This window comes from Nerophis ophidion, linkage group LG04, assembly GCF_033978795.1.
Source record: "Nerophis ophidion isolate RoL-2023_Sa linkage group LG04, RoL_Noph_v1.0, whole genome shotgun sequence".
Lineage (NCBI taxonomy): Eukaryota > Metazoa > Chordata > Actinopteri > Syngnathiformes > Syngnathidae > Nerophis > Nerophis ophidion.
The window spans coordinates 2134581-2159517 of NC_084614.1; the positions used below are offsets into that span (position 1 = coordinate 2134581).

The 24937-nt window shown below is 47.1% G+C and overlaps 1 protein-coding gene across 3 annotated transcripts in view; it reads left to right on the forward strand.

Moving 5' to 3' along the window:
* Positions 1-24937, forward strand: part of LOC133550704 (ankyrin repeat and IBR domain-containing protein 1-like) — a 42249-nt gene that overhangs the window by 9768 nt on the left and 7544 nt on the right. For 2 of the 3 annotated variants that reach the window (XM_061896699.1, XM_061896701.1), the window contains exons 3-15: positions 1473-1644; positions 1703-1834; positions 1893-2078; positions 2143-2260; positions 4257-4489; positions 9002-9090; positions 12525-12669; positions 17378-17538; positions 19879-19967; positions 20080-20210; positions 20278-20412; positions 20481-20567; positions 24272-24338. In XM_061896699.1, coding sequence (XP_061752683.1) covers positions 1473-1644; positions 1703-1834; positions 1893-2078; positions 2143-2260; positions 4257-4489; positions 9002-9090; positions 12525-12669; positions 17378-17538; positions 19879-19967; positions 20080-20210; positions 20278-20412; positions 20481-20567; positions 24272-24338 — 1745 coding nt within the window. The remainder of the gene's footprint in view (positions 1-1472; positions 1645-1702; positions 1835-1892; positions 2079-2142; positions 2261-4256; positions 4490-9001; positions 9091-12524; positions 12670-17377; positions 17539-19878; positions 19968-20079; positions 20211-20277; positions 20413-20480; positions 20568-24271; positions 24339-24937) is intronic. The other variant, XM_061896702.1, reaches the window with a different exon arrangement.

Below are 24937 nucleotides of genomic sequence, written 5' to 3' on the forward strand. Positions count from 1 at the left end.
TCCATCCTGGTCCTCTTCACCTCCATCCTGGTCCTCTTCACCTCCATCCTGGTCCTCTTCACCTCCATCCTGGTCCTCTCCATCTCCATCCTGGTCCTCTCCACCTCCATCCTGGTCCTCTTCACCTCCATCCTGGTCCTCTCCACCTCCATCCTGGTCCTCTTCACCTCCATCCTGGTCCTCTCCATCTCCATCCTGGTCCTCTCCACCTCCATCCTGGTCCTCTCCCCCTCCATCCTGGTCTTCTCCACCTCCATCCTGGTCCTCTCCACCTCCATCCTGGTCCTCTCCCCCTCCATCCTGGTCTTCTCCACCTCCATCCTGGTCTTCTCCACCTCCATCCTGGTCCTCTCCACCTCCATCCTGGTCCTCTCCACCTCCATCCTGGTCCTCTCCACCTCCATCCTGGTCTTTTCGTCCTCCATCCTGGTCCTATCCACCTCCATCCTGGTCCTCTCCATCTCCATCCTGGTCCTCTCCACCTCCATCCTGGTCCTCTCCACCTCCATCCTGGTCCTCTCCACCTCCATCCTGGTCTTCTCCACCTCCATCCTGGTCTTCTCCACCTCCACCCCGGTCCTCTCCACCTCCATCCTGGTCCTCTCCACCTCCATCCTGGTCCTCTCCATCTCCATCCTGGTCCTCTCCACCTCCATCCTGGTCCTCTCCACCTCCAATCCTGGTCCTCTCCACCTCCATCCTGGTCCTCTCCACCTCCATCCTGGTCCTCTCCACCTCCAATCCTGGTCCTCTCCACCTCCATTGTGGTCCTCTCCACCTCCATCCTGGTCCTCTCCACCTCCATCCTGGTCCTCTTCACCTCCATCCTGGTCCTCTCCACCTCCATCCTGGTCCTCTCCACCTCCATCCTGGTCTTCTCCACCTCCATCCTGGTCCTCTCCACCTCCATCCTGGTCCTCTCCACCTCCATCCTGGTCCTCTCCACCTCCATCCTGGTCCTCTCCACCTCCATCCTGGTCCTATCCACCTCCATCCTGGTCCTCTCCACCTCCATCCTGGTCCTCTTCACCTCCATCCTGGTCCTCTCCACCTCCATCCTGGTCCTCTCCACCTCCATCCTGGTCCTCTCCACCTCCATCCTGGTCCTCTCCACCTCCATCCTGGTCCTCTCCACCTCCATCCTGGTCCTCTCCACCTCCATCCTGGTCCTCTCCACCTCCATCCTGGTCTTCTCCACCTCCATCCTGGTCCTTTCCACCTCCATCCTGGTCTTCTCCACCTCCATCCTGGTCCTCTCCACCTCCATCCTGGTCCTCTCCACCTCCATCCTGGTCCTCTCCACCTCCATCCTGGTCCTCTCCACCTCCATCCTGGTCCTCTCCACCTCCATCCTGGTCCTCTCCACCTCCATCTTGGTCCTCCCCACCTCCATCTTGGTCCTCCCCACCTCCATTCCGGTCTTCTCCACCTCCATCCTGGTCCTCACCACCACGCCGGTGGTCATGCCACAGGTGCTTCTTGTTCAGCAAAGAGGGGAACCCCAACAAGCGTAACGTGCAGAATGAGACGTGCCTGCACGTGCTGTGCCAGGGCCCGCTCATCCTCCTGCTGCCTGAGGGGGCGCTGTCCCCGCGTCTGGCCCGCCCCCAGAGAGACGAGCAGCGGCGTGCGGACGGCCTGCAGGTAGGTAGGCGTGCTTGCGAGAGGGAGGCGGGGCTGATGTGTGTGGACTCCCCACTAGATGATCCTGAGCTGGACGGGGGCGCGGCTGGAGGGCGGCCAGTACGAGAAGGCCGACGTCAACGCCACCGACAACCGCCACAGCACCTGCCTGCACTACGCCGCCGCTTCCGGCATGAAGAGCTGCGTGGAGGTGAGCGCCCTCCTCGCCGCCATCCAGCGGGCGCAGCCAACCTTCTTCTCTCCTGCAGCTGCTCATCCAGAGCCACGCCGACCTCTTCATCGAGGACGACGACAAGCTGACGCCGTGCGACCACGCCGAGCGCCATCGCCACACCGAGCTGGCCCTCAGCCTGGAGTCGCAGATGGTTTTCTCCGCCTCGCCGGCGCCGCACGCCGACACACGCGGCCCGGTCAAGCTGCTGCAGCACAAAGAGGTGCGCGGACAGGAAGTGCGTCCCCGGCAGTCCTCGTCCTCACCAGCTTCCTCTCGCCCCGCAGCCGTACGAGGGTCTGAAGGTCCAGGACCTCCGCAGGCTGAAGGACATGCTCATCGTGGAGACGGCCGACATGCTGCAGGCGCCCCTCTTCACGGCCGAGGCCTTGCTCCGAGCGCACGGTACGTGGTAAAGGTAGGCGGGGCCCTTATTCCATAAGTCAGCCAGCGTGGATGCGTGCGTTGTCATGGTTACCAGTCATCTAATCACAGCAGCGCAGCAAACGGAAGTGATAGCAAACAGGAAGTGGCACTGTGGCCACAACACAATGTCCAACAACAAATCCAACTTGCCATCCAAACAATACCCCGTTTGTTGACCAGAAGACATGGAAGCACATTCAATGTCTTTGTCAATCCGAGCCGCTGACAAGATTCCAAAGAGCTGGCGTCAGACACTGCCGCTGCTAAATGCTAACGCTAACTAACATAGCTCTGTTGAAACCCTCGTTGATGTCACAGGTCACTAGGCAACAGGCCCCGCCTTTTAAAGGTACAGCGCTCTTTTGTCGAACGTTTCTCAAATGCATCTGCCAGATATTGGAAGTTGTTTTAGGTTTTTTTTTAAGTAATTTAGAAATTACTTTCCTAGTAATTAATTTATTTTTTTAAAGAATACATCCATTAGTAATATAATTACTTTTTTGGTAAAGAATCAAGTAAGTATAATTAATTACTTTTTTAAAGGAATTATCAGGACAGCGGTGACCAGTAGGTGGCAGTCACTCAGTGATGAAAGGCACTCACGCGCCATGTTTGCTACTATTATTATTATTAATACAGTTTATAGTATTTACTTTTACTATTATAATGTAGTTTATCGTATTTACTTCAACTATTATTATTAATACTGTTTATAGTATTTACTTCTATTATTATTAATACAGTTTATAGTATTTACTTCTATTATTATTAATACAGTTTATAGTATTTACTTCTATTATTATTAATACAGTTTATAGTATTTACTTCTATTATTATTAATACAATTTATATGGGTGTGAGTTTTCCTTGCCCTTTTGTGGGTTCTTCCAAGGATGTTGTAGTCGTAATGATTTGTGCAGTCCTTTGAGACATTTGTGATTTGGGGCTATATAAATAAACATTGATTGATTGATTGATTGATATTTACTTCTATTATTATTAATACAGTTTATAGTATTTACTTTTACTATTATTATTATTCAGAAAGTTTATAGTATTTACTTATACTATTATTATTATTATTATGTTTTATTATTGTATCAAAACAATAGCTTGTAGGTCCACATACGGTCCAAGACATTGTGCTATGGTCCAGGCCTAGTCAACTGTGCTATTGTATTTGCCTAGATCAACTGTGCTACGGCCTGGGCCTAGATCAACTGTGCTACGGTCTGGGCCTAGTTAAACTTGTCTATGGTCCAGGCCTAGATCAACTGTGCTACGGTCTGGGCCTAGATCAACTCTGCTACGGTCCAAGTCTAGATAAACTGTGCTATGGTTGGAGCCTAGAAAACTGTGCTCTGGTCTGGTCCTAAGTGTTCTGTGCTTCGGTTTGGGCCTACGTAAACTGTGCTACGGTCCAGGCCTAGGTAAACTACTACTGTTCAGGCCTAGGTAAACTGTACTACGTTCCGGGCCTAGGTAAACTGCTACGGACTAAGCCTAGGTAAACTGTGCTACGGTCCAGGCCTAGGTAAACTACTACTGTTCAGGCCTAGGTAAACTGTGCTACGGTCCGGGCCTAGGTAAACCGCTACGGTCTGGGCCTAGGTAAACTGTGCTACGGTCCAGGCCTAGGTAAACTGCTACGGCTCAGGCCTAGGTAAACTGTGCTATTGTCCAGGCCTAGGTATACTGTGCTACGGTCTGGGCCTAGGTAAACTGCTACGGTCCGGGGATCTAGATAAACTGCTACGGTCTAGGCCTAGGTAAACTGCTACGGTCCGGGTCTAGGTAAACTGTGCTATGGTCCAGGCCTAGGTAAACTACTAAGTTACGGGCCTAGACAAACTGTGCTATGGTCCAGGCCTAGGTAAACTACTAAGTTACGGGCCTAGACAAACTGTGCTATGGTCCAGGACTAGGTAAAGGTCCTCCTGTTGTTGCACAGCTGAAATGTAAATGTTCCTTTCAGACTGGGACAGAGAGAAGCTTCTGGAAGCCTGGATGTCTGACGCAGAGGACTGCTGCCAGCGCTCGGGGGTCACCATGCCCACCCCGCCCCCCAGCGGCTACAACGCCTGGGACACCTTGCCCTCGCCCCGCACCCCCAGGACCCCCCGCTCGCCGCTCACCCTCACCTTCACCTCGCCCACCGACAGCTGCCTGACGCCGGGGGAGGAGGAGGAGGAGGAGGGCCTGGCCACGGTGAGAGCTGTCACGTGACCATGTTGCACCTGTCACCTGATCCTAATGTCACATGACCATGTTGCACCTGTCACCTGATCCTAATGTCACGTGACCATGTTGCACCTGTCACCTGATCCTAATGTCACGTGACCATGTTGCACCTGTCACCTGATCCTAATGTCACATGACCATGTTGCACCTGTCACCTGATCCTAATGTCACGTGACCATGTTGCACCTGTCACCTGATCCTAATGTCACATGACCATGTTGCACCTGTCACCTGATCCTAATGTCACGTGACCATGTTGCACCTGTCACCTGATCCTAATGTCACGTGACCATGTTGCACCTGTCACGTGACCATGTTGCACCTGTCACCTGATCCTAATGTCACGTGACCATGTTGCACCTGTCACGTGATCCAAATGTCACATGACCATGTTGCACCTGTCACGTGATCCTAATGTCACATGACCATGTTGCACCTGTCACGTGATCCTAATGTCACGTGACCATGTTGCACCTGTCACGTGATCCTAATGTCACGTGACCATGTTGCACCTGTCACGTGATCCTAATGTCACATGACCATGTTGCACCTGTCACGTGATCCTAATGTCACGTGACCATGTTGCACCTGTCACGTGATCCTAATGCCACATGACAATGTTGCACCTGTCACGTGATCCTAATGTCACGCGACCATGTGGCACCTGTCACTTGACCATGTTGCACCTGTCACGTGATCCTAATGTCACGTGACCATGTTGCACCTGTCATGTGATCTTAATGTCACATTACCATGTTGCACCTGTCACATGATCTTAGTGTCACATGACCATGTTGCACCTGTCACATGATCTTAATGTCACGTGACCATGTTGCACCTGTCACATGATCTTAATGTCACATGACCATGTTGCACCTGTCACATTATCTTAATGTCACGTGACCATGTTGCACCTGTCACGTGATCTTAATGTCACGTGACCATGTTGCACCTGTCACATTATCTTAATGTCACGTGACCATGTTGCACCTGTCACGTGATCTTAATGTCACGTGACCATGTTGCACCTGTCACCTGATCCTAATGTCACATGACCATGTTGCACCTGTCACCTGATCCTAATGTCACGTGACCATGTTGCACCTGTCACCTGATCCTAATGTCACGTGACCATGTTGCACCTGTCACGTGACCATGTTGCACCTGTCACCTGATCCTAATGTCACGTGACCATGTTGCACCTGTCACGTGATCCAAATGTCACATGACCATGTCGCACCTGTCACGTGATCCTAATGTCACATGACCATGTTGCACCTGTCACGTGATCCTAATGTCACGTGACCATGTTGCACCTGTCACGTGATCCTAATGTCACGTGACCATGTTGCACCTGTCACGTGATCCTAATGTCACATGACCATGTTGCACCTGTCACGTGATCCTAATGTCACGTGACCATGTTGCACCTGTCACGTGATCCTAATGCCACATGACAATGTTGCACCTGTCACGTGATCCTAATGTCACGCGACCATGTGGCACCTGTCACTTGACCATGTTGCACCTGTCACGTGATCCTAATGTCACGTGACCATGTTGCACCTGTCATGTGATCTTAATGTCACATTACCATGTTGCACCTGTCACATGATCTTAGTGTCACATGACCATGTTGCACCTGTCACATGATCTTAATGTCACGTGACCATGTTGCACCTGTCACATGATCTTAATGTCACATGACCATGTTGCACCTGTCACATTATCTTAATGTCACGTGACCATGTTGCACCTGTCACGTGATCTTAATGTCACGTGACCATGTTGCACCTGTCACGTGACCATGTTGCACCTGTCACGTGATCCTAATGTCACGTGACCATGTTGCACCTGTCACGTGATCCTAATATCACGTGACCATGTTGCACCTGTCACATGATCCTAATGTCACGTGACCATGTTGCACCTGTCACGTGATCTTAATGTCACGTGACCATGTTGCACCTGTCACGTGATCCTAATGTCACGTGACCATGTTGCACCTGTCACGTGATCCTAATGTCACATGACCATGTTGCACCTGTCACGTGATCCTAATGTCACATGACCATGTTGCACCTGTCACGTGATCCTAATGTCACGTGACCATGTTGCACCTGTCACGTGATCCTAATGTCACATGACCATGTTGCACCTGTCACGTGATCCTAATGTCACATGACCATGTTGCACCTGTCACGTGATCCTAATGTCACGTGACCATGTTGCACCTGTCACGTGATCCTAATGCCACATGACAATGTTGCACCTGTCACGTGATCCTAATGTCACGCGACCATGTGGCACCTGTCACTTGACCATGTTGCACCTGTCACGTGATCCTAATGTCACGTGACCATGTTGCACCTGTCATGTGATCTTAATGTCACATTACCATGTTGCACCTGTCACATGATCTTAGTGTCACATGACCATGTTGCACCTGTCACATGATCTTAATGTCACGTGACCATGTTGCACCTGTCACATGATCTTAATGTCACATGACCATGTTGCACCTGTCACATTATCTTAATGTCACGTGACCATGTTGCACCTGTCACGTGATCTTAATGTCACGTGACCATGTTGCACCTGTCACGTGATCCTAATGTCACGTGACCATGTTGCACCTGTCACGTGATCCTAATGTCACGTGACCATGTTGCACCTGTCACGTGATCCTAATGTCACGTGACCATGTTGCACCTGTCACATGATCCTAATGTCACGTGACCATGTTGCACCTGTCACGTGATCTTAATGTCACGTGACCATGTTGCACCTGTCACGTGATCCTAATGTCACGTGACCATGTTGCACCTGTCACGTGATCCTAATGTCACGTGACCATGTTGCACCTGTCACGTGATCCTAATGTCACATGACCATGTTGCACCTGTCACGTGATCCTAATGTCACGTGACCATGTTGCACCTGTCACGTGATCCTAATGTCACGTGACCATGTTGCACCTGTCACGTGATCCTAATGTCACGTGACCATGTTGCACCTGTCACGTGATCCTAATGCCACATGACAATGTTGCACCTGTCACGTGATCCTAATGTCACGCGACCATGTGGCACCTGTCACTTGACCATGTTGCACCTGTCACGTGATCCTAATGTCACGTGACCATGTTGCACCTGTCATGTGATCTTAATGTCACATTACCATGTTGCACCTGTCACATGATCTTAGTGTCACATGACCATGTTGCACCTGTCACATGATCTTAATGTCACGTGACCATGTTGCACCTGTCACATGATCTTAATGTCACATGACCATGTTGCACCTGTCACATTATCTTAATGTCACGTGACCATGTTGCACCTGTCACGTGATCTTAATGTCACGTGACCATGTTGCACCTGTCACATTATCTTAATGTCACGTGACCATGTTGCACCTGTCACGTGATCCTAATGTCACGTGACCATGTTGCACCTGTCACGTGATCTTAATGTCACGTGACCATGTTGCACCTGTCACATGATCCTAATGTCACGTGACCATGTTGCACCTGTCACGTGATCCTAATGTCACGTGACCATGTTGCACCTGTCACATGATCCTAATGTCACGTGACCATGTTGCACCTGTCACGTGATCTTAATGTCACGTGACCATGTTGCACCTGTCACGTGATCCTAATGTCACGTGACCATGTTGCACCTGTCACATGATCTTAATGTCACGTGACCATGTTGCACCTGTCACGTGATCCTAATGTCACGTGACCATGTTGCACCTGTCACATGATCCTAATGTCACGTGACCATGTTGCACCTGTCACGTGATCTTAATGTCACGTGACCATGTTGCACCTGTCACATGATCCTAATGTCACGTGACCATGTTGCACCTGTCATGTGATCCTAATGTCACGTGACCATGTTGCACCTGTCACATGATCCTAATGTCACGTGACCATGTTGCACCTGTCACGTGATCTTAATGTCACGTGACCATGTTGCACCTGTCACATGATCCTAATGTCACGTGACCATGTTGCACCTGTCACATGATCTTAATGTCACGTGACCATGTTGCACCTGTCACGTGATCCTAATGTCACGTGACCATGTTGCACCTGTCACATGATCCTAATGTCACGTGACCATGTTGCACCTGTCACGTGATCTTAATGTCACGTGACCATGTTGCACCTGTCACATGATCCTAATGTCACGTGACCATGTTGCACCTGTCACATGATCTTAATGTCACGTGACCATGTTGCACCTGTCACGTGATCTTAATGTCACGTGACCATGTTGCACCTGTCACGTGATCTTAATGTCACGTGACCATGTTGCACCTGTCACGTGATCTTAATGTCACGTGACCATGTTGCACCTGTCACGTGATCTTAATGTCACGTGACCATGTTGCACCTGTCACGTGATCTTAATGTCACGTGACCATGTTGCACCTGTCACATGATCCTAATGTCCGCTGTGTTGGCAGTGTGGCATCTGCCTGTCCTCCATCTCCGTCTTCCAGGACCCTGTGGACATGTCCTGTGGTCACGACTTCTGCCGGGCCTGCTGGGAAGGGTAAGGACAGCTTACTTTCAGAGTTTGAGAAAAATGAAGAAAAACTTCTCTTATGCCACTGCTTCTCAAACATGATCTCCTACAGACAATGAAAACATTTCATGCCACTCACTCCAGAATTTTTTTTTTTTTTTCGTAACTCTATAAAAGACATGATGGACCACATAAAAGAAGTGGTGGGCCACATAAACAATGTAGTGGGTCACATACTTAGGTGGTGGGCCACATAAAAGAAGTGGTGGGCCAACAAAACAATGTAGTGGGTCACATAATTAGGTGGTGGGCCACATAAAAGAAGTGGTGGGCCACATAAACAATGTAGTGGGTCACATAATTAGGTGGCGGGCCACATAAAAGAAGTGGTGGGCCAACAAAACAATGTAGTGGGTCACATAATTAGGTGGTGGGCCACATAAAAGAAGTGGTGGGCCAACAAAACAATGTAGTGGGTCACATAATTAGGTGGTGGGCCACATAAAAGAAGTGGTGGGCCACATAAACAATGTAGTGGGTCACATAATTAGGTGGTGGGCCACATAAAAGAAGTGGTGGGCCAACAAAACAATGTAGTGGGTCACATAATTAGGTGGTGGGCCACATAAAAGAAGTGGTGGGCCAACAAAACAATGTAGTGGGTCACATAATTAGGTGGTGGGCCACATAAAAGAAGTGGTGGGCCACATAAACAATGTAGTGGGTCACATAATTAGGTGGTGGGCCACATAAAAGAAGTGGTGGGCCAACAAAACAATGTAGTGGGTCACATAATTAGGTGGTGGGCCACATAAAAGAAGTGGTGGGCCAACAAAACAATGTAGTGGGTCACATAATTAGGTGGTGGGCCACATAAAAGAAGTGGTGGGCCACATAAACAATGTAGTGGGTCACATAATTAGGTGGTGGGCCACATAAAAGAAGTGGTGGGCCAACAAAACAATGTAGTGGGTCACATAATTAGGTGGTGGGCCACATAAAAGAAGTGGTGGGCCAACAAAACAATGTAGTGGGTCACATAATTAGGTGGTGGGCCACATAAAAGAAGTGGTGGGCCACATAAACAATGTAGTGGGTCACATAATTAGGTGGTGGGCCACATAAAAGAAGTGGTGGGCCACATAAACAATGTAGTGGGTCACATAATTAGGTGGTGGGCCACATAAAAGAAGTGGTGGGCCACATAAACAATGTAGTGGGTCACATAATTAGGTGTTGGGCCACATAAAAGAAGTGGTGGGCCAACAAAACAATGTAGTGGGTCACATAATTAGGTGGTGGGCCACATAAAAGAAGTGGTGGGCCACATAAACAATGTAGTGGGTCACATAATTAGGTGGTGGGCCACATAAAAGAAGTGGTGGGCCACATAAACAATGTAGTGGGTCACATAATTAGGTGGTGGGCCACATAAAAGAAGTGGTGGGCCACATAAACAATGTAGTGGGTCACATAATTAGGTGGTGGGCCACATAAAAGAAGTGGTGGGCCAACAAAACAATGTAGTGGGTCACATAATTAGGTGGTGGGCCACATAAAAGAAGTGGTGGGCCAACAAAACAATGTAGTGGGTCACATAATTAGGTGGTGGGCCACATAAAAGAAGTGGTGGGCCACATAAACAATGTAGTGGGTCACATAATTAGGTGGTGGGCCACATAAAAGAAGTGGTGGGCCAACAAAACAATGTAGTGGGTCACATAATTAGGTGGTGGGCCACATAAAAGAAGTGGTGGGCCAACAAAACAATGTAGTGGGTCACATATTTAGGTGGTGGGCCACATAAACAATGTAGTGGGTCACATAATTAGGTGGTGGGCCACATAAAAGAAGTGGTGGGCCAACAAAACAATGTAGTGGGTCACATAATTAGGTGGTGGGCCACATAAAAGAAGTGGTGGGCCAACAAAACAATGTAGTGGGTCACATAATTAGGTGGTGGGCCACATAAAAGAAGTGGTGGGCCACATAAACAATGTAGTGGGTCACATAATTAGGTGGTGGGCCACATAAAAGAAGTGGTGGGCCAACAAAACAATGTAGTGGGTCACATAATTAGGTGGTGGGCCACATAAACAATGTAGTGGGTCACATAATTAGGTGGTGGACCACATAAAAGACATGGTGGGCCACATAAAAAAAGGGGTGGGCCACGTAAATGACCTAGTGGGGCACATAAACAATGTAGTGGGTCACATAATTAGGTGGTGTGTCAAATAACACATGGTGGGCCACATAAAAGAAGTGGTGGGTCACATGAACAATGTAGTGGGTCACATAATTACGTGATGGGCCACGTAAATGATGTGGTGGGTCACATGAACAATGTAGTGGGTCACATAATTAGGTGGTGGGTCACATAAATTAGGTGGTGGGTCACATAAATTAGGTGGTGGGTCATATAAATGATGTCAAAACTAACATGGGGCACCAAATAAAATGAAGTGGCGGTCCACGTTACAATTATGTGGCAGGCCACTTTAAAATTATGGGACACGCCGAAATACAGTGGCAGGCCAAGATAAAATGATATGACGGTCCACAATAAAATGATTGGGCAGACCAAGTTAAAAATATGTGGTGGACCAATAAAAATGATGTGCTGTGCTGGCAGGATGTGGCAGACCATATAACATGATATATAGCGGCCCACGTTAAAATGATGTGGCTGGCCACATAACATGATATATAGCGGCCACATTAAAATGATGTGGCTGGCCACATAACATGATATATAGCGGCCACATTAAAATGATGTGGCTGGCCACATAACATGATATATCGCGGCCACGTTAAAATGATGTGGCTGGCCACATAAATTATATTCTGGCCCACATTAAAATGATGTGGCTGGCCATGTAAATTATACAGTGGCCGACTTTAAAATGATGTGGCTGGCCACATAAATTATATAGTGGCCCACATTAAAATAAATTGGTCTGCCACATAAATAATATATCGGCCCACGTTAAAATGTTGTGGCTGGCAACATGAATGATATGCCGGCCCACGTTAAAATGTTGTGGCTGGCCACATGAATGATATGCCGGCCCACGTTAAAATGTTGTGGCTGGCCACATGAATGATATACCGGCCCACGTTAAAATGAAGTGGCTGGCCACATGAATGATATACCGGCCCACGTTAAAATGTTGTGGCTGGCCACATGAATGATATACCGGCCCACATTAAAATGTTGTGGCTGGCCACATAAATGATATAGTGGCCCACGTTAAAATGAAGTGGCTGGCCACATAAATGATATAGTGGCCCACGTTAAAATGAAGTGGCTGGCCACATAAATGACATAGCACAACCCACATAAAATGTTATCGTCGACCACACTAATTAGAGTGGCGGGTCACGGTAATTGATGTGGTGGTCAAGGCTAAATGAGGTGGTGGCACATGTACAATTTAAAAGGTGTGCATCCTCCCCAGGTTCCTAAATGTGAAGATTCAAGAGGGCGACGCCCACAACATCTTCTGCCCCGCCTACGAGTGTTACCAGCTGGTGCCCGTGCACGTCATCGAGAGCGTGGTGTCCAGGGAGATGGACCAGCGCTACCTGCAGTTTGACATCAAGGTGGACTCATCTTATTACTCAATTGTCCCACTGCATTGTCACAGTTCAGTAGATAGAAGGTGCTTTGTAGTCACATGCACAGTTAAACAGCTAGTTAATGACCCTAACCCGCATATGTGAGAGTCCAGTCCATAGTGGATCTAACATAATAGTGTGAGAGTCCAGTCCATAGTGGATCTAACATAATAGTGTGAGAGTCCAGTCCATAGTGGATCTAACATAATAGTGTGAGAGTCCAGTCCATAGTGGATCTAACATAATAGTGAGAGTCCAGTCCATAGTGGATCTAACATAATAGTGAGAGTCCAGTCCATAGTGGATCTAACATAATAGTGTGAGAGTCCAGTCCATAGTGGATCTAACATAATAGTGTGAGAGTCCAGTCCATAGTGGATCTAACATAATAGTGAGAGTCCAGTCCATAGTGGATCTAACATAATAGTGAGAGTCCAGTCCATAGTGGATTTAACATAATAGTGTGAGAGTCCAGTCCATAGTGGATCTAACATAATACTGTGAGAGTCCAGTCCATAGTGGATCTAACATAATAGTGTGAGAGTCCAGTCCATAGTGGATCTAACATAATAGTGTGAGAGTCCAGTCCATAGTGGATCTAACATAATAGTGTGAGAGTCCAGTCCATAGTGGATCTAACATAATAGTGTGAGAGTCCAGTCCATAGTGGATCTAACATAATAGTGTGAGAGTCCAGTCCATAGTGGATCTAACATAATAGTGTGAGTCCAGTCCATAGTGGATCTAACATAATAGTGTGAGAGTCCAGTCCATAGTGGATCTAACATAATAGTGTGAGAGTCCAGTCCATAGTGGATCTAACATAATAGTGTGAGAGTCCAGTCCATAGTGGATCTAACATAATAGTGTGAGAGTCCAGTCCATAGTGGATCTAACATAATAGTGTGAGAGTCCAGTCCATAGTGGATCTAACATAATAGTGTGAGAGTCCAGTCCATAGTGGATCTAACATAATAGTGTGAGAGTCCAGTCCATAGTGGGTCTAACATAATAGTGTGAGAGTCCAGTCCATAGTGGATCTAACATAATAGTGTGAGAGTCCAGTCCATAGTGGATCTAACATAATAGTGTGAGTCCCGTCCATAGTGGATCTAACATAATAGTGAGAGTCCAGTCCATAGTGGATCTAACATAATAGTGTGAGAGTCCAGTCCATAGTGGATCTAACATAATAGTGTGAGAGTCCAGTCCATAGTGGATCTAACATAATAATGAGAGTCCAGTCCATAGTGGATCTAACATAATAGTGAGAGTCCAGTCCATAGTGGATCTAACATAATAGTGAGAGTTCAGTCCATAGTGGATTTAACATAATAGTGTGAGAGTCCAGTCCATAGTGGATCTAACATAATAGTGTGAGTCCCGTCCATAGTGGATCTAACATAATAGTGAGAGTCCAGTCCATAGTGGATCCAACATAATAGTGTGAGAGTCCAGTCCATAGTGGATCTAACATAATAGTGTGAGTCCAGTCCATAGTGGATCTAACATAATAATGAGAGTCCAGTCCATAGTGGATCTAACATAATAGTGAGAGAGTCCAGTCCATAGTGGATCTAACATAATAATGAGAGTCCAGTCCATAGTGGATCTAACATAATAGTGTGAGAGTCCAGTCCATAGTGGATCTAACATAATAATGAGAGTCCAGTCCATAGTGGATTTAACATAATAGTGTGAGAGTCCAGTCCATAGTGGATCTAACATAACAGTGAGAGTCCAGTCCATAGTGGATCTAACATAATAGTGAGAGTCCAGTCCATAGTGGATCTAACATAATAATGAGAGTCCAGTCCATAGTGGATTTAACATAATAGTGTGAGAGTCCAGTCCATAGTGGATCTAACATAACAGTGAGAGTCCAGTCCATTGTGGATCTAACATAATAGTGAGAGTCCAGTCCATAGTGGGGCCAGCAAGAGACCATCCCGAGTGGAGACAGGTCAGCAGCGCAGAGATGTCTCCAACCGAAGCACAGACAAGTGGTCCACCCCAGGTCTTGACTCTGGACAGCCAGCACTTCATCCATGGCCACCGGACCTGTGACCCCCCCCCCCCCCCCGTCCCCCCTCCACTCAGGAGAGGGGGGCACAGGAGAAAAGAAAAGAAATGGCAGATCAACCGGTCTAAAAAGGGGGTCTATTTAAAGGCTAGAATATACAAACTACAGTTTTGACCAAAATGATTCAACCCCCACACAATTTTGGTGTTTTAGCAAGTTGGACATTTATTCCGTGTTTTGTTTCTAGTCATATCAAATAAAGATGTGTCAAATAGACAAATGCAACTTCAATTGTAACACTGTATTTGACAAAATAGCAAAAAAGGACATTTTTCTTAATATGTGATTGAGAACATGATTGAAGCCCCTAGTTGCATGCATCTTTAGTACTTAGTAGAACAGTAATGACATCCTTCAAAGGTGATACATAACTTCTTGCAAGCATCTCCAGTATTTGAGCCCATTCCTCTTGGGCAAAGGCCTCCAGTTCATTCATATTCTTGGACTTGTGTGCTGCAACTGCCTTCTTCAAGTCCCACCACAGCTTTTCTAGAGGATTTAGGTCTGGCCACTCCAGAGTCTTCCAGCCCTTCTTCTGCAACCACTCTGAGGTATGCTTGGGATCCTTGTCCTGTTGGAAGGTCCAAGGTCTCCCAAGCCTCAGCTTCCTCACTGACTTCATGACATTTGCAGCTAATATATCCTGCTAGCAAATACAATTCATAATGCCTTGAAGGCGCTGGAGATTCCCGCTACCTGAGGCAGAGAAACAGCCCCAGAGCATGATTGACCCCCCACCATGCTTAACAGTAGGCCAGGTGTTCTTCTCTTTGTAAGATTCATTATTTCTCCTCCAGACATAACCTTGATTCATAGGACCAAAGAGTTCCAGTTTTGTCTCATCACTCCATAGAACAGTTTCCTAAAACCTTTGGGGGTTGTCCAGATGACTTTTGGCATACTGGAGTCTATTTTACTTGTACCTGGTAGTCAGAAGTGGGGTGCGCCTGGGAGTTCTGGCATGGAGGCCTTCATCTCGTAGTGCGCGCCTTATTGTCTGGGACGAAACCTGCGTTCCCCCCTCTGCAATGTCCTGTTGTAGTTCCTCAGCTGTTACCCGGGGGTTTTTCACACAGCATCCTCTTTCTACCACGCCCAGGTCATGTTTCCACTGTGCCTTTAGCTTTAAACTTGCCAATTATGTCTCTTGGAATGTGTAATGTCTTTGCTATTTTCTTATATCCATATCCTTTCTTCCTTGACCACTCCCTGGACTTCACCATGTTGCAAATACACCATTGACCATCTACAAGAAGATGAGCATCACAGTCTTTTTCAATCAGTTTAATTGTTGCCCGTTATGGTTCTAATCACATCTACAGGTGTTGTCAACACCTGATTGAAAAGACTTTATTCAAATTCTGTTCTTAAGAGTTATGATCTTCAAGGGCTTCAATCATGTTCTCAATGAGATATTAAGAAAAATGTCCTTTTTTGCTATTTTGTCAAATACAGTGTTACAATTGAAGTTGCATTTGTCTATTTGACACATCTTTATTTGATATGACTATAAACTAAATACGGAATAAATGTCCAACTTGCTAAAACACCAAAATTGTGTGGGGGTTGAACAATTTGGATCACAACTGTAGTTTTAAGATGAGACTTAAATGCTTCAACTGAGGTAACATCTCTAACTGTTACCTGTAGAACATTCCAGAGTACTGGAGCCCCAGTAGAAAACGCTCTATAGCCCGCAGACCTTTTTTGGGCTCTGGGAATCACTAATAAGTCAGAGTTCTTTGAAGGCAGATTTCTTACCGGGACATCTGGCCAGGATCTTCAGCTCTCACTGGACTGGTTCGCAGCCCAGTGTGGATCGACTGGGATGGGAATCAGCAGTCCGAGTCCGTGGTTCTCGCCCGGAAAAGGGTGGAGTGCCATCTCCGGGTTGGGGAGGAGTTCAAGTACCTGGGAGTCTTGTTCACCAGTGAGGGAAGAGTGGATGGTGAGATCCAGTGTGGCGTCTTCAGTAATGCAGACGCTGTATCGCTCCCTTGTGGTGAAGAAGGAGCTGAGCCAGAAGGCAAAGCTCTCAATTTACCGGTCGATCTACGTTCCCATCCTCACCTATGGTCATGAGCTTTGGGTCATGACCGAAAGGATAAGATCACGGGTACATGAGTTTTGTCCACCGGGTGGCGGGTCTCTCCCTTAGAGATAGGGTGAGAAGCTCTGTCATCCGGGAGGAACTCAAAGTAAAGCCGCTGCTCCTCCACATGGAGAGGAGCCAGATGAGGTGGTTCGGGCATCTGGTCAGGATGCCACCCGAGGGCACGTCCGACTGGGGAAGACTATGTCTCCCGGCTGGCCTGGGAACGCCTCGGGATCCCCCGGGAGGAGCTGGACCAAGTGGCTGGGGAGAGGGAAGTTTGGGCTTCCCTGCTTAGGCTGCTGCCCCCGCGACCCGACCTCGTTTAAGCGGAAGAAGATGGATGGATGGACTTGATGTCACATGACTAACCCTGATGTGTCACAATGTATCAGCATTGACGTAGTGAGCATAAAGATCCACTAGATGGTGCTGCTGTGAAGGATGACTGCTGTGTAATGAGTGCCCCCGCAGGACTGGAGTGGAAGTGTATTGAGTGGAATGTGTGCTTGCTGCAGGCCTTTGTGGAGAACAACCCTGCCATCCGCTGGTGTCCCGCAGCCCGCTGTGAGAGGGCGGTCCGACTCAGCAGACCTGGCCCGGGAGAAAGTGATGCCCACAGCTTCCCATTGCTGCCCTCCCCCGCCGTGGACTGTGGCAAGGGCCACCTCTTCTGCTGGTACCACGCCACACACTCAGTCTTTAAACACATCCTGCACACTGTGCCTTGCTCAAGGGCCACCTCTTCTGCTGGTACCACACCACACACTCAGTCTTTAAACACATCCTGCACACTGTGCCTTGCTCAAGGGCCACCTCTTCTGCTGGTACCACGCCACACACTCAGTCTTTAAACACATCCTGCACACTGTGCCTTGCTCAAGGGCCACCTCTTCTGCTGGTACCACACCACACACTCAGTCTTTAAACACATCCTGCACACTGTGCCTTGCTCAAGGGCCACCTCTTCTGCTGGTACCACACCACACACTCAGTCTTTAAACACATCCTGCACACTGTGCCTTGCTCAAGGGCCACCTCTTCTGCTGGTACCACACCACACACTCAGTCTTTAAACACATCCTGCACACTGTGCCTTGCTCAAGGGCCATGCCCACAACCCTCACACCCTCTGTGATAAATCTTATCAACTTTATTTTATTTTATTATGTGCTAATAAATCTGATAAGTTGTTGTCATGCTGTGTGCTAATAAACTATCTAATTTGTTTTTGTGCTACGTGCTAAAAAAGTAGCTAAGTGGTTTTCATACTGCGTGTTAATAATGTAGCTAATTTTTTTTTTTGTGTGCTCATAAAGTAGTTGTTTTCATGCTATTGGCTAATAAATTAGCTAAGTTGTTTTCATGCTATGGGCTAATAAATTAGCTAAGTTTTTTTTGTGCTATGTGCCAATAAAGTAGCTAAGTTGTTTTCATCATGTGTGCAAATAAAGTAGCTAAGTTGTTTTTGTGCTGTGCGCTAATAAATTACCCAAGTTTTTTTCGTGCTAGTAAATTAGCTAAGATGTTTTCGTGTTATGTGCCAATTAAGTAGCTAAGTAGTTTTCATGCTATGTGCAAATTAAGTAGCTAAGTTGTTTTTGTGCTGTGTGCTAATAAATTACCCAAGTTTTTTTCGTGCTAGTAAATTAGCTAAGATGTTTTCGTGCTAGTAAATTAGCTAAGATGTTTTCGTGTTATGTGCCAATTAAGTAGCTAAGTAGTTTTCATGCTATGTGCAAATTAAGTAGCTAAGTTGTTTTTGTGCTGTGTGCCAATAAAGTAGCTAAGTTGTTTTCGTCCAATGTGCAAATTAAGTAGCTAAGTTGTTTTTGTGCTGTGTGCCAGTAAAGTAGCTAACTTGTTTTCGTCCTGTGTGCAAATTAAGTAGCTAAGTTGTTTTTGTGCTGTGCGCTAATAAATTATCTAAGTTGTTTTCGTGCTACGTGCTAGTAAATTAGCTAAGTTGTTTTTGTGCTGTGCGCTAATAAATTATCTAAGTTGTTTTTGTGCTACGTGCTCGTAAATTAGCTAAGTTGTGTTTGTGCTTTGTGCTAATAAATTAGCTAAATTGTTTTTGTGTTGTGAACTAGTAAATTAGCTGAGTTGTTTTTTGTGCTGTGTGCTAATAAATTATCTAAGTTGTGTTTGTGCTATGTGCTAATAAATTAGCTGAGTTGTATTTTTGCTATGTGCTAATAAATTAGCTGAGTTGTTTTTTTGCTGTGTGCTAATAAATTAGCTAAGTTGTTTTCATGGAATAAATTAGCTGAGTTGTTTTCGCGCTGTGTACTAGTAAATTAGCTGAGTTTGTTTTTGTGTTGTGTGCTAATAAATTAGCTAAGTTGTGTTTGTGCTATGTGCTAATAAATTAGCTGAGTTGTTTTAATGCTATCTGGTAGTAAATTAGCTAGGTTGTTTTTGTGCTGTGTGCTAATAAATTAGCTAAGTTGTTTTCGTGTTGTGTGCTAATAAATTAGCTAAGTTGTTTTCATTAAATAAATTAGCTGAGTTGTTTTCGTGCTGTGTGCTAATAAATAAGCTGAGTTGTTTTCATTAAATAAATTAGCTGAGTTGTTTTTGTGCTGTGTGCTAATAAATTAGCTAAGTTGTTTTCGTGTTGTGTACTAGTAAATTAGCTGAGTTCGTTTTTGTGTTGTGTGCTAATAAATTATCTAAGTTGTGTTTGTGCTATGTCCTAATAAATTAGCTAAGTTGTTTTCATGCAATAAAATAGCTGAGTTGTTTTTGTGCTGTGTGCTAATAAATTAGCTAAGTTGTTTTCATGCTGTCTGGTAGTAAATTAGCTAAGTTGTTTTTGTGCTATGTGCCAATAAAGTAGCTAAGTTGTTTTCGTGCTGTGTTCTAACAATTTATTTAGGTAGTTTTCATGCTGTTTGCTAATAAATGATTGAAGTGATGTTTGTGCTGTGTGCTAAAAAATTTAGCTAAGTAGTTTTCATGCTGTTTGCTAATAAAGTAGCTGAGTGGTTTGAGTCCTGGAGTGGTGTGTGTGCAGGGAGTGTCTTGGCGAGGCCCACGAGCCATGTGACTGTCACACGTGGAGGAAGTGGCTCCAGAAGGTGACGGAGATGAAGCCGGAGGAATGTGAGTTGAGTTAGCGCCCGCTGGCAGCAACTAATAATAATAATAATAAGTAAGCGGTGGCAGCAAGTATTGTGTGAGGGCAGCGTTGAGGTGTGTGTGGCCCCGCCCACAGTGGCAGGTGTGGGCGAGGCCTACGAGGACGCGGCCAACTGTCTGTGGCTGCTGACCAACTCCAAGCCGTGTGCCAACTGCAAGTCGCCCATCCAGAAGAACGAGGGCTGCAACCACATGCAGTGTGCCAAGGTACGTGTCGCCAAGCCCCGCCCCCTCTTGTGTCTTTACTTTCACCCGCCGACTCGTCTCTTCCCAGTGCAAGTACGACTTCTGCTGGATCTGTCTGGAGGAGTGGAAGAAGCACAGCTCCTCCACGGGAGGATACTACCGCTGCACTCGCTACGAGGTCATCCAGCAGCTGGAGGAGCAGTCCAAGGAGATGACCGTGGAGGTAGAGAGCTGGCAACACCTCCTCTCACCTGGCTGCCATGCAACATCACACTGTGCCTCCGTCCGCAGGCCGAGAAGAAGCACAAGAGCTTCCAGGAGTTGGATCGCTTCATGCACTACTACAGCAGGTTCAAGAACCACGAGCACAGCTACAAGGTGGCACCCTCTTTCTTTGTCTTTCTCTTCTAATTACAACTTGTGTCACTTCCTGGATGTGTCCCTTTACTTTTGTCCACGTGTCCTCTCACTTCCTGGATGTATCCCTTTACTTTTGTCCACGTGTCCTCTCACTTCCTGGATGTGTCCCTTTACTTTTGTCCACGTGTCCTCTCACTTCCTGGATGTGTCCCTTTACTTTTGTCCACGTGTCCTCTCACTTCCTGGATGTGTCCCTTTACTTTTGTCCACGTGTCCTCTCACTTCCTGGATGTGTCCCTTTACTTTTGTCCATGTGTCCTCTCACTTCCTGGACGTGTCCCTTTACTTTTGTCCACGTGTCCTCTCACTTCCTGGACGTGTCCCTTTACTTTTGTCCACGTGTCCTCTCACTTCCTGGATGTGTCCCTTTACTTTTGTCCACGTGTCCTCTCACTTCCTGGATGTGTCCCTTTACTTTTGTCCACGTGTCCTCTCACTTCCTGGATGTGTCCCTTTACTTTTGTCCACGTGTCCTCTCACTTCCTGGATGTGTCCCTTTACTTTTGTCCACGTGTCCTCTCACTTCCTGGATGTGTCCCTTTACTTTTGTCCACGTGTCCTCTCACTTCCTGGATGTGTCCCTTTACTTTTGTCCACGTGTCCTCTCACTTCCTGGATGTGTCCCTTTACTTTTGTCCACGTGTCCTCTCACTTCCTGGATGTGTCCCTTTACTTTTGTCCACGTGTCCTCTCACTTCCTGGATGTTTCCCTTTACTTTTGTCCACGTGTCCTCTCACTTCCTGGATGTGTCCCTTTACTTTTGTCCACGTGTCCTCTCACTTCCTGGATGTGTCCCTTTACTTTTGTCCACGTGTCCTCTCACTTCCTGGATGTGTCCCTTTACGTTTGTCCACGTGTCCTCTCACTTCCTGGATGTGTCCCTTTACTTTTGTCCACGTGTCCTCTCACTTCCTGGATGTGTCCCTTTACTTTTGTCCACGTGTCCTCTCACTTCCTGGGTGTGTCCCTTTACTTTTGTCCACGTGTCCTCTCACTTCCTGGATGTGTCCCTTTACTTTTGTCCACGTGTCCTCTCACTTCCTGGGTGTGTCCCTTTACTTTTGTCCACGTGTCCTCTCACTTCCTGGATGTGTCCCTTTACTTTTGTCCACGTGTCCTCTCACTTCCTGGATGTGTCCCTTTACTTTTGTCCACGTGTCCTCTCACTTCCTGGATGTGTCCCTTTACTTTTGTCCACGTGTCCTCTCACTTCCTGGGTGTGTCCCTTTACTTTTGTCCACGTGTCCTCTCACTTCCTGGGTGTGTCCCTTTACTTTTGTCCACGTGTCCTCTCACTTCCTGGATGTGTCCCTTTACTTTTGTCCACGTGTCCTCTCACTTCCTGGATGTGTCCCTTTACTTTTGTCCACGTGTCCTCTCACTTCCTGGGTGTGTCCCTTTACTTTTGTCCACGTGTCCTCTCACTTCCTGGATGTGTCCCTTTACTTTTGTCCACGTGTCCTCTCACTTCCTGGATGTGTCCCTTTACTTTTGTCCACGTGTCCTCTCACTTCCTGGATGTGTCCCTTTACTTTTGTCCACGTGTCCTCTCACTTCCTGGATGTGTCCCTTTACTTTTGTCCACGTGTCCTCTCACTTCCTGGATGTGTCCCTTTACTTTTGTCCACGTGTCCTCTCACTTCCTGGATGTGTCCCTTTACTTTTGTCCACGTGTCCTCTCACTTCCTGGATGTATCCCTTTACTTTTGTCCACGTGTCCTCTCACTTCCTGGATGTGTCCCTTTACTTTTGTCCACGTGTCCTCTCACTTCCTGGATGTGTCCCTTTACTTTTGTCCACGTGTCCTCTCACTTCCTGGATGTGTCCCTTTACTTTTGTCCACGTGTCCTCTCACTTCCTGGATGTGTCCCTTTACTTTTGTCCACGTGTCCTCTCACTTCCTGGATGTGTCCCTTTACTTTTGTCCACGTGTCCTCTCACTTCCTGGGTGTGTCCCTTTACTTTTGTCCACGTGTCCTCTCACTTCCTGGATGTGTCCCTTTACTTTTGTCCACGTGTCCTCTCACTTCCTGGATGTGTCCCTTTACTTTTGTCCACGTGTCCTCTCACTTCCTGGATGTGTCCCTTTACTTTTGTCCACGTGTCCTCTCACTTCCTGGATGTGTCCCTTTACTTTTGTCCACGTGTCCTCTCACTTCCTGGGTGTGTCCCTTTACTTTTGTCCACGTGTCCTCTCACTTCCTGGGTGTGTCCCTTTACTTTTGTCCACGTGTCCTCTCACTTCCTGGATGTGTCCCTTTACTTTTGTCCACGTGTCCTCTCGCTTCCTGGATGTGTCCCTTTACTTTTGTCCACGTGTCCTCTCGCTTCCTGGATGTGTCCCTTTACTTTTGTCCACGTGTCCTCTCGCTTCCTGGATGTGTCCCTTTACTTTTGTCCACGTGTCCTCTCGCTTCCTGGATGTGTCCCTTTACTTTTGTCCACGTGTCCTCTCGCTTCCTGGATGTGTCCCTTTACTTTTGTCCACGTGTCCTCTCGCTTCCTGGATGTGTCCCTTTACTTTTGTCCACGTGTCCTCTCGCTTCCTGGATGTGTCCCTTTACTTTTGTCCACGTGTCCTCTCGCTTCCTGGATGTGTCCCTTTACTTTTGTCCACGTGTCCTCTCGCTTCCTGGATGTGTCCCTTTACTTTTGTCCACGTGTCCTCTCGCTTCCTGGATGTGTCCCTTTACTTTTGTCCCCGTGTCCTCTCGCTTCCTGGATGTGTCCCTTTACTTTTGTCCCCGTGTCCTCTCACTTCCTGGATGTGTCCCTTTACTTTTGTCCCCGTGTCCTCTCACTTCCTGGATGTGTCCCTTTACTTTTGTCCCCGTGTCCTCTCACTTCCTGGATGTGTCCCTTTACTTTTGTCCACGTGTCCTCTCACTTCCTGGATGTGTCCCTTTACTTTTGTCCACGTGTCCTCTCACTTCCTGGATGTGTCCCTTTACTTTTGTCCACGTGTCCTCTCACTTCCTGGATGTGTCCCTTTACTTTTGTCCACGTGTCCTCTCACTTCCTGGATGTGTCCCTTTACTTTTGTCCACGTGTCCTCTCACTTCCTGGATGTGTCCCTTTACTTTTGTCCACGTGTCCTCTCACTTCCTGGATGTGTCCCTTTACTTTTGTCCACGTGTCCTCTCACTTCCTGGATGTGTCCCTTTACTTTTGTCCACGTGTCCTCTCACTTCCTGGATGTGTCCCTTTACTTTTGTCCACGTGTCCTCTCACTTCCTGGATGTGTCCCTTTACTTTTGTCCACGTGTCCTCTCACTTCCTGGATGTGTCCCTTTACTTTTGTCCACGTGTCCTCTGACTTCCTGGATGTGTCCCTTTACTTTTGTCCACGTGTCCTCTCACTTCCTGGATGTGTCCCTTTACTTTTGTCCACGTGTCCTCTCACTTCCTGGATGTGTCCCTTTACTTTTGTCCACGTGTCCTCTCACTTCCTGGATGTGTCCCTTTACTTTTGTCCACGTGTCCTCTCACTTCCTGGATGTGTCCCTTTACTTTTGTCCACGTGTCCTCTCACTTCCTGGATGTGTCCCTTTACTTTTGTCCACGTGTCCTCTCACTTCCTGGATGTGTCCCTTTACTTTTGTCCACGTGTCCTCTCACTTCCTGGATGTGTCCCTTTACTTTTGTCCACGTGTCCTCTCAGCTGGAGCAAAAACTGCTGAAGACATCAAAGGAGAAGATGGAGCAGCTGAGCAGAGCCTTCATCAGCCGTGAGTTCACTGATATCACCTTCTTCACTACTGTGATATCATGTGCGATACCAGCAGTCCTGCAGAGTGTTTACTTGTGTGTGATATCATGTGTGATACAAGCAGTCCTACAGTGTTTACTCCTGTGTGATATCATGTGTGATATCATGTGTGATACAAGCACTCATACAGTGTTTACTTGTGTGAGATATCATGTGCGATACAGCATTCCTGCAGCGTGTTTACTTGTGTTTGATATTGTGTGCGATACTAGCAGTCCTGCAGTGTTTACTTGTGTGTGATATCATGTGCGATACAAGCAGTCCTGCAGAGTGTTTACTTGTGTGTGATATCATGTGCGATACAAGCAGTCCTGCAGTGTTTGTGTGTGATATCATGTGCGATACAAGCAGTCCTGCAGAGTGTTTACTTATGTGTGATACAAGCAGTCCTGCAGTGTTTGTGTGCGATATCATGTGCGATACAAGCAGTCCTGCAGCGTGTTTACTTGTATGTGATATTGTGTGATTTGAGCAGTCCTGCAAAGTGTTTACTTATGTTTGATATCATGTGTGATATGAGGAGTCCTACAGCGTGCCTACTTGTGTGTGATATCAAGT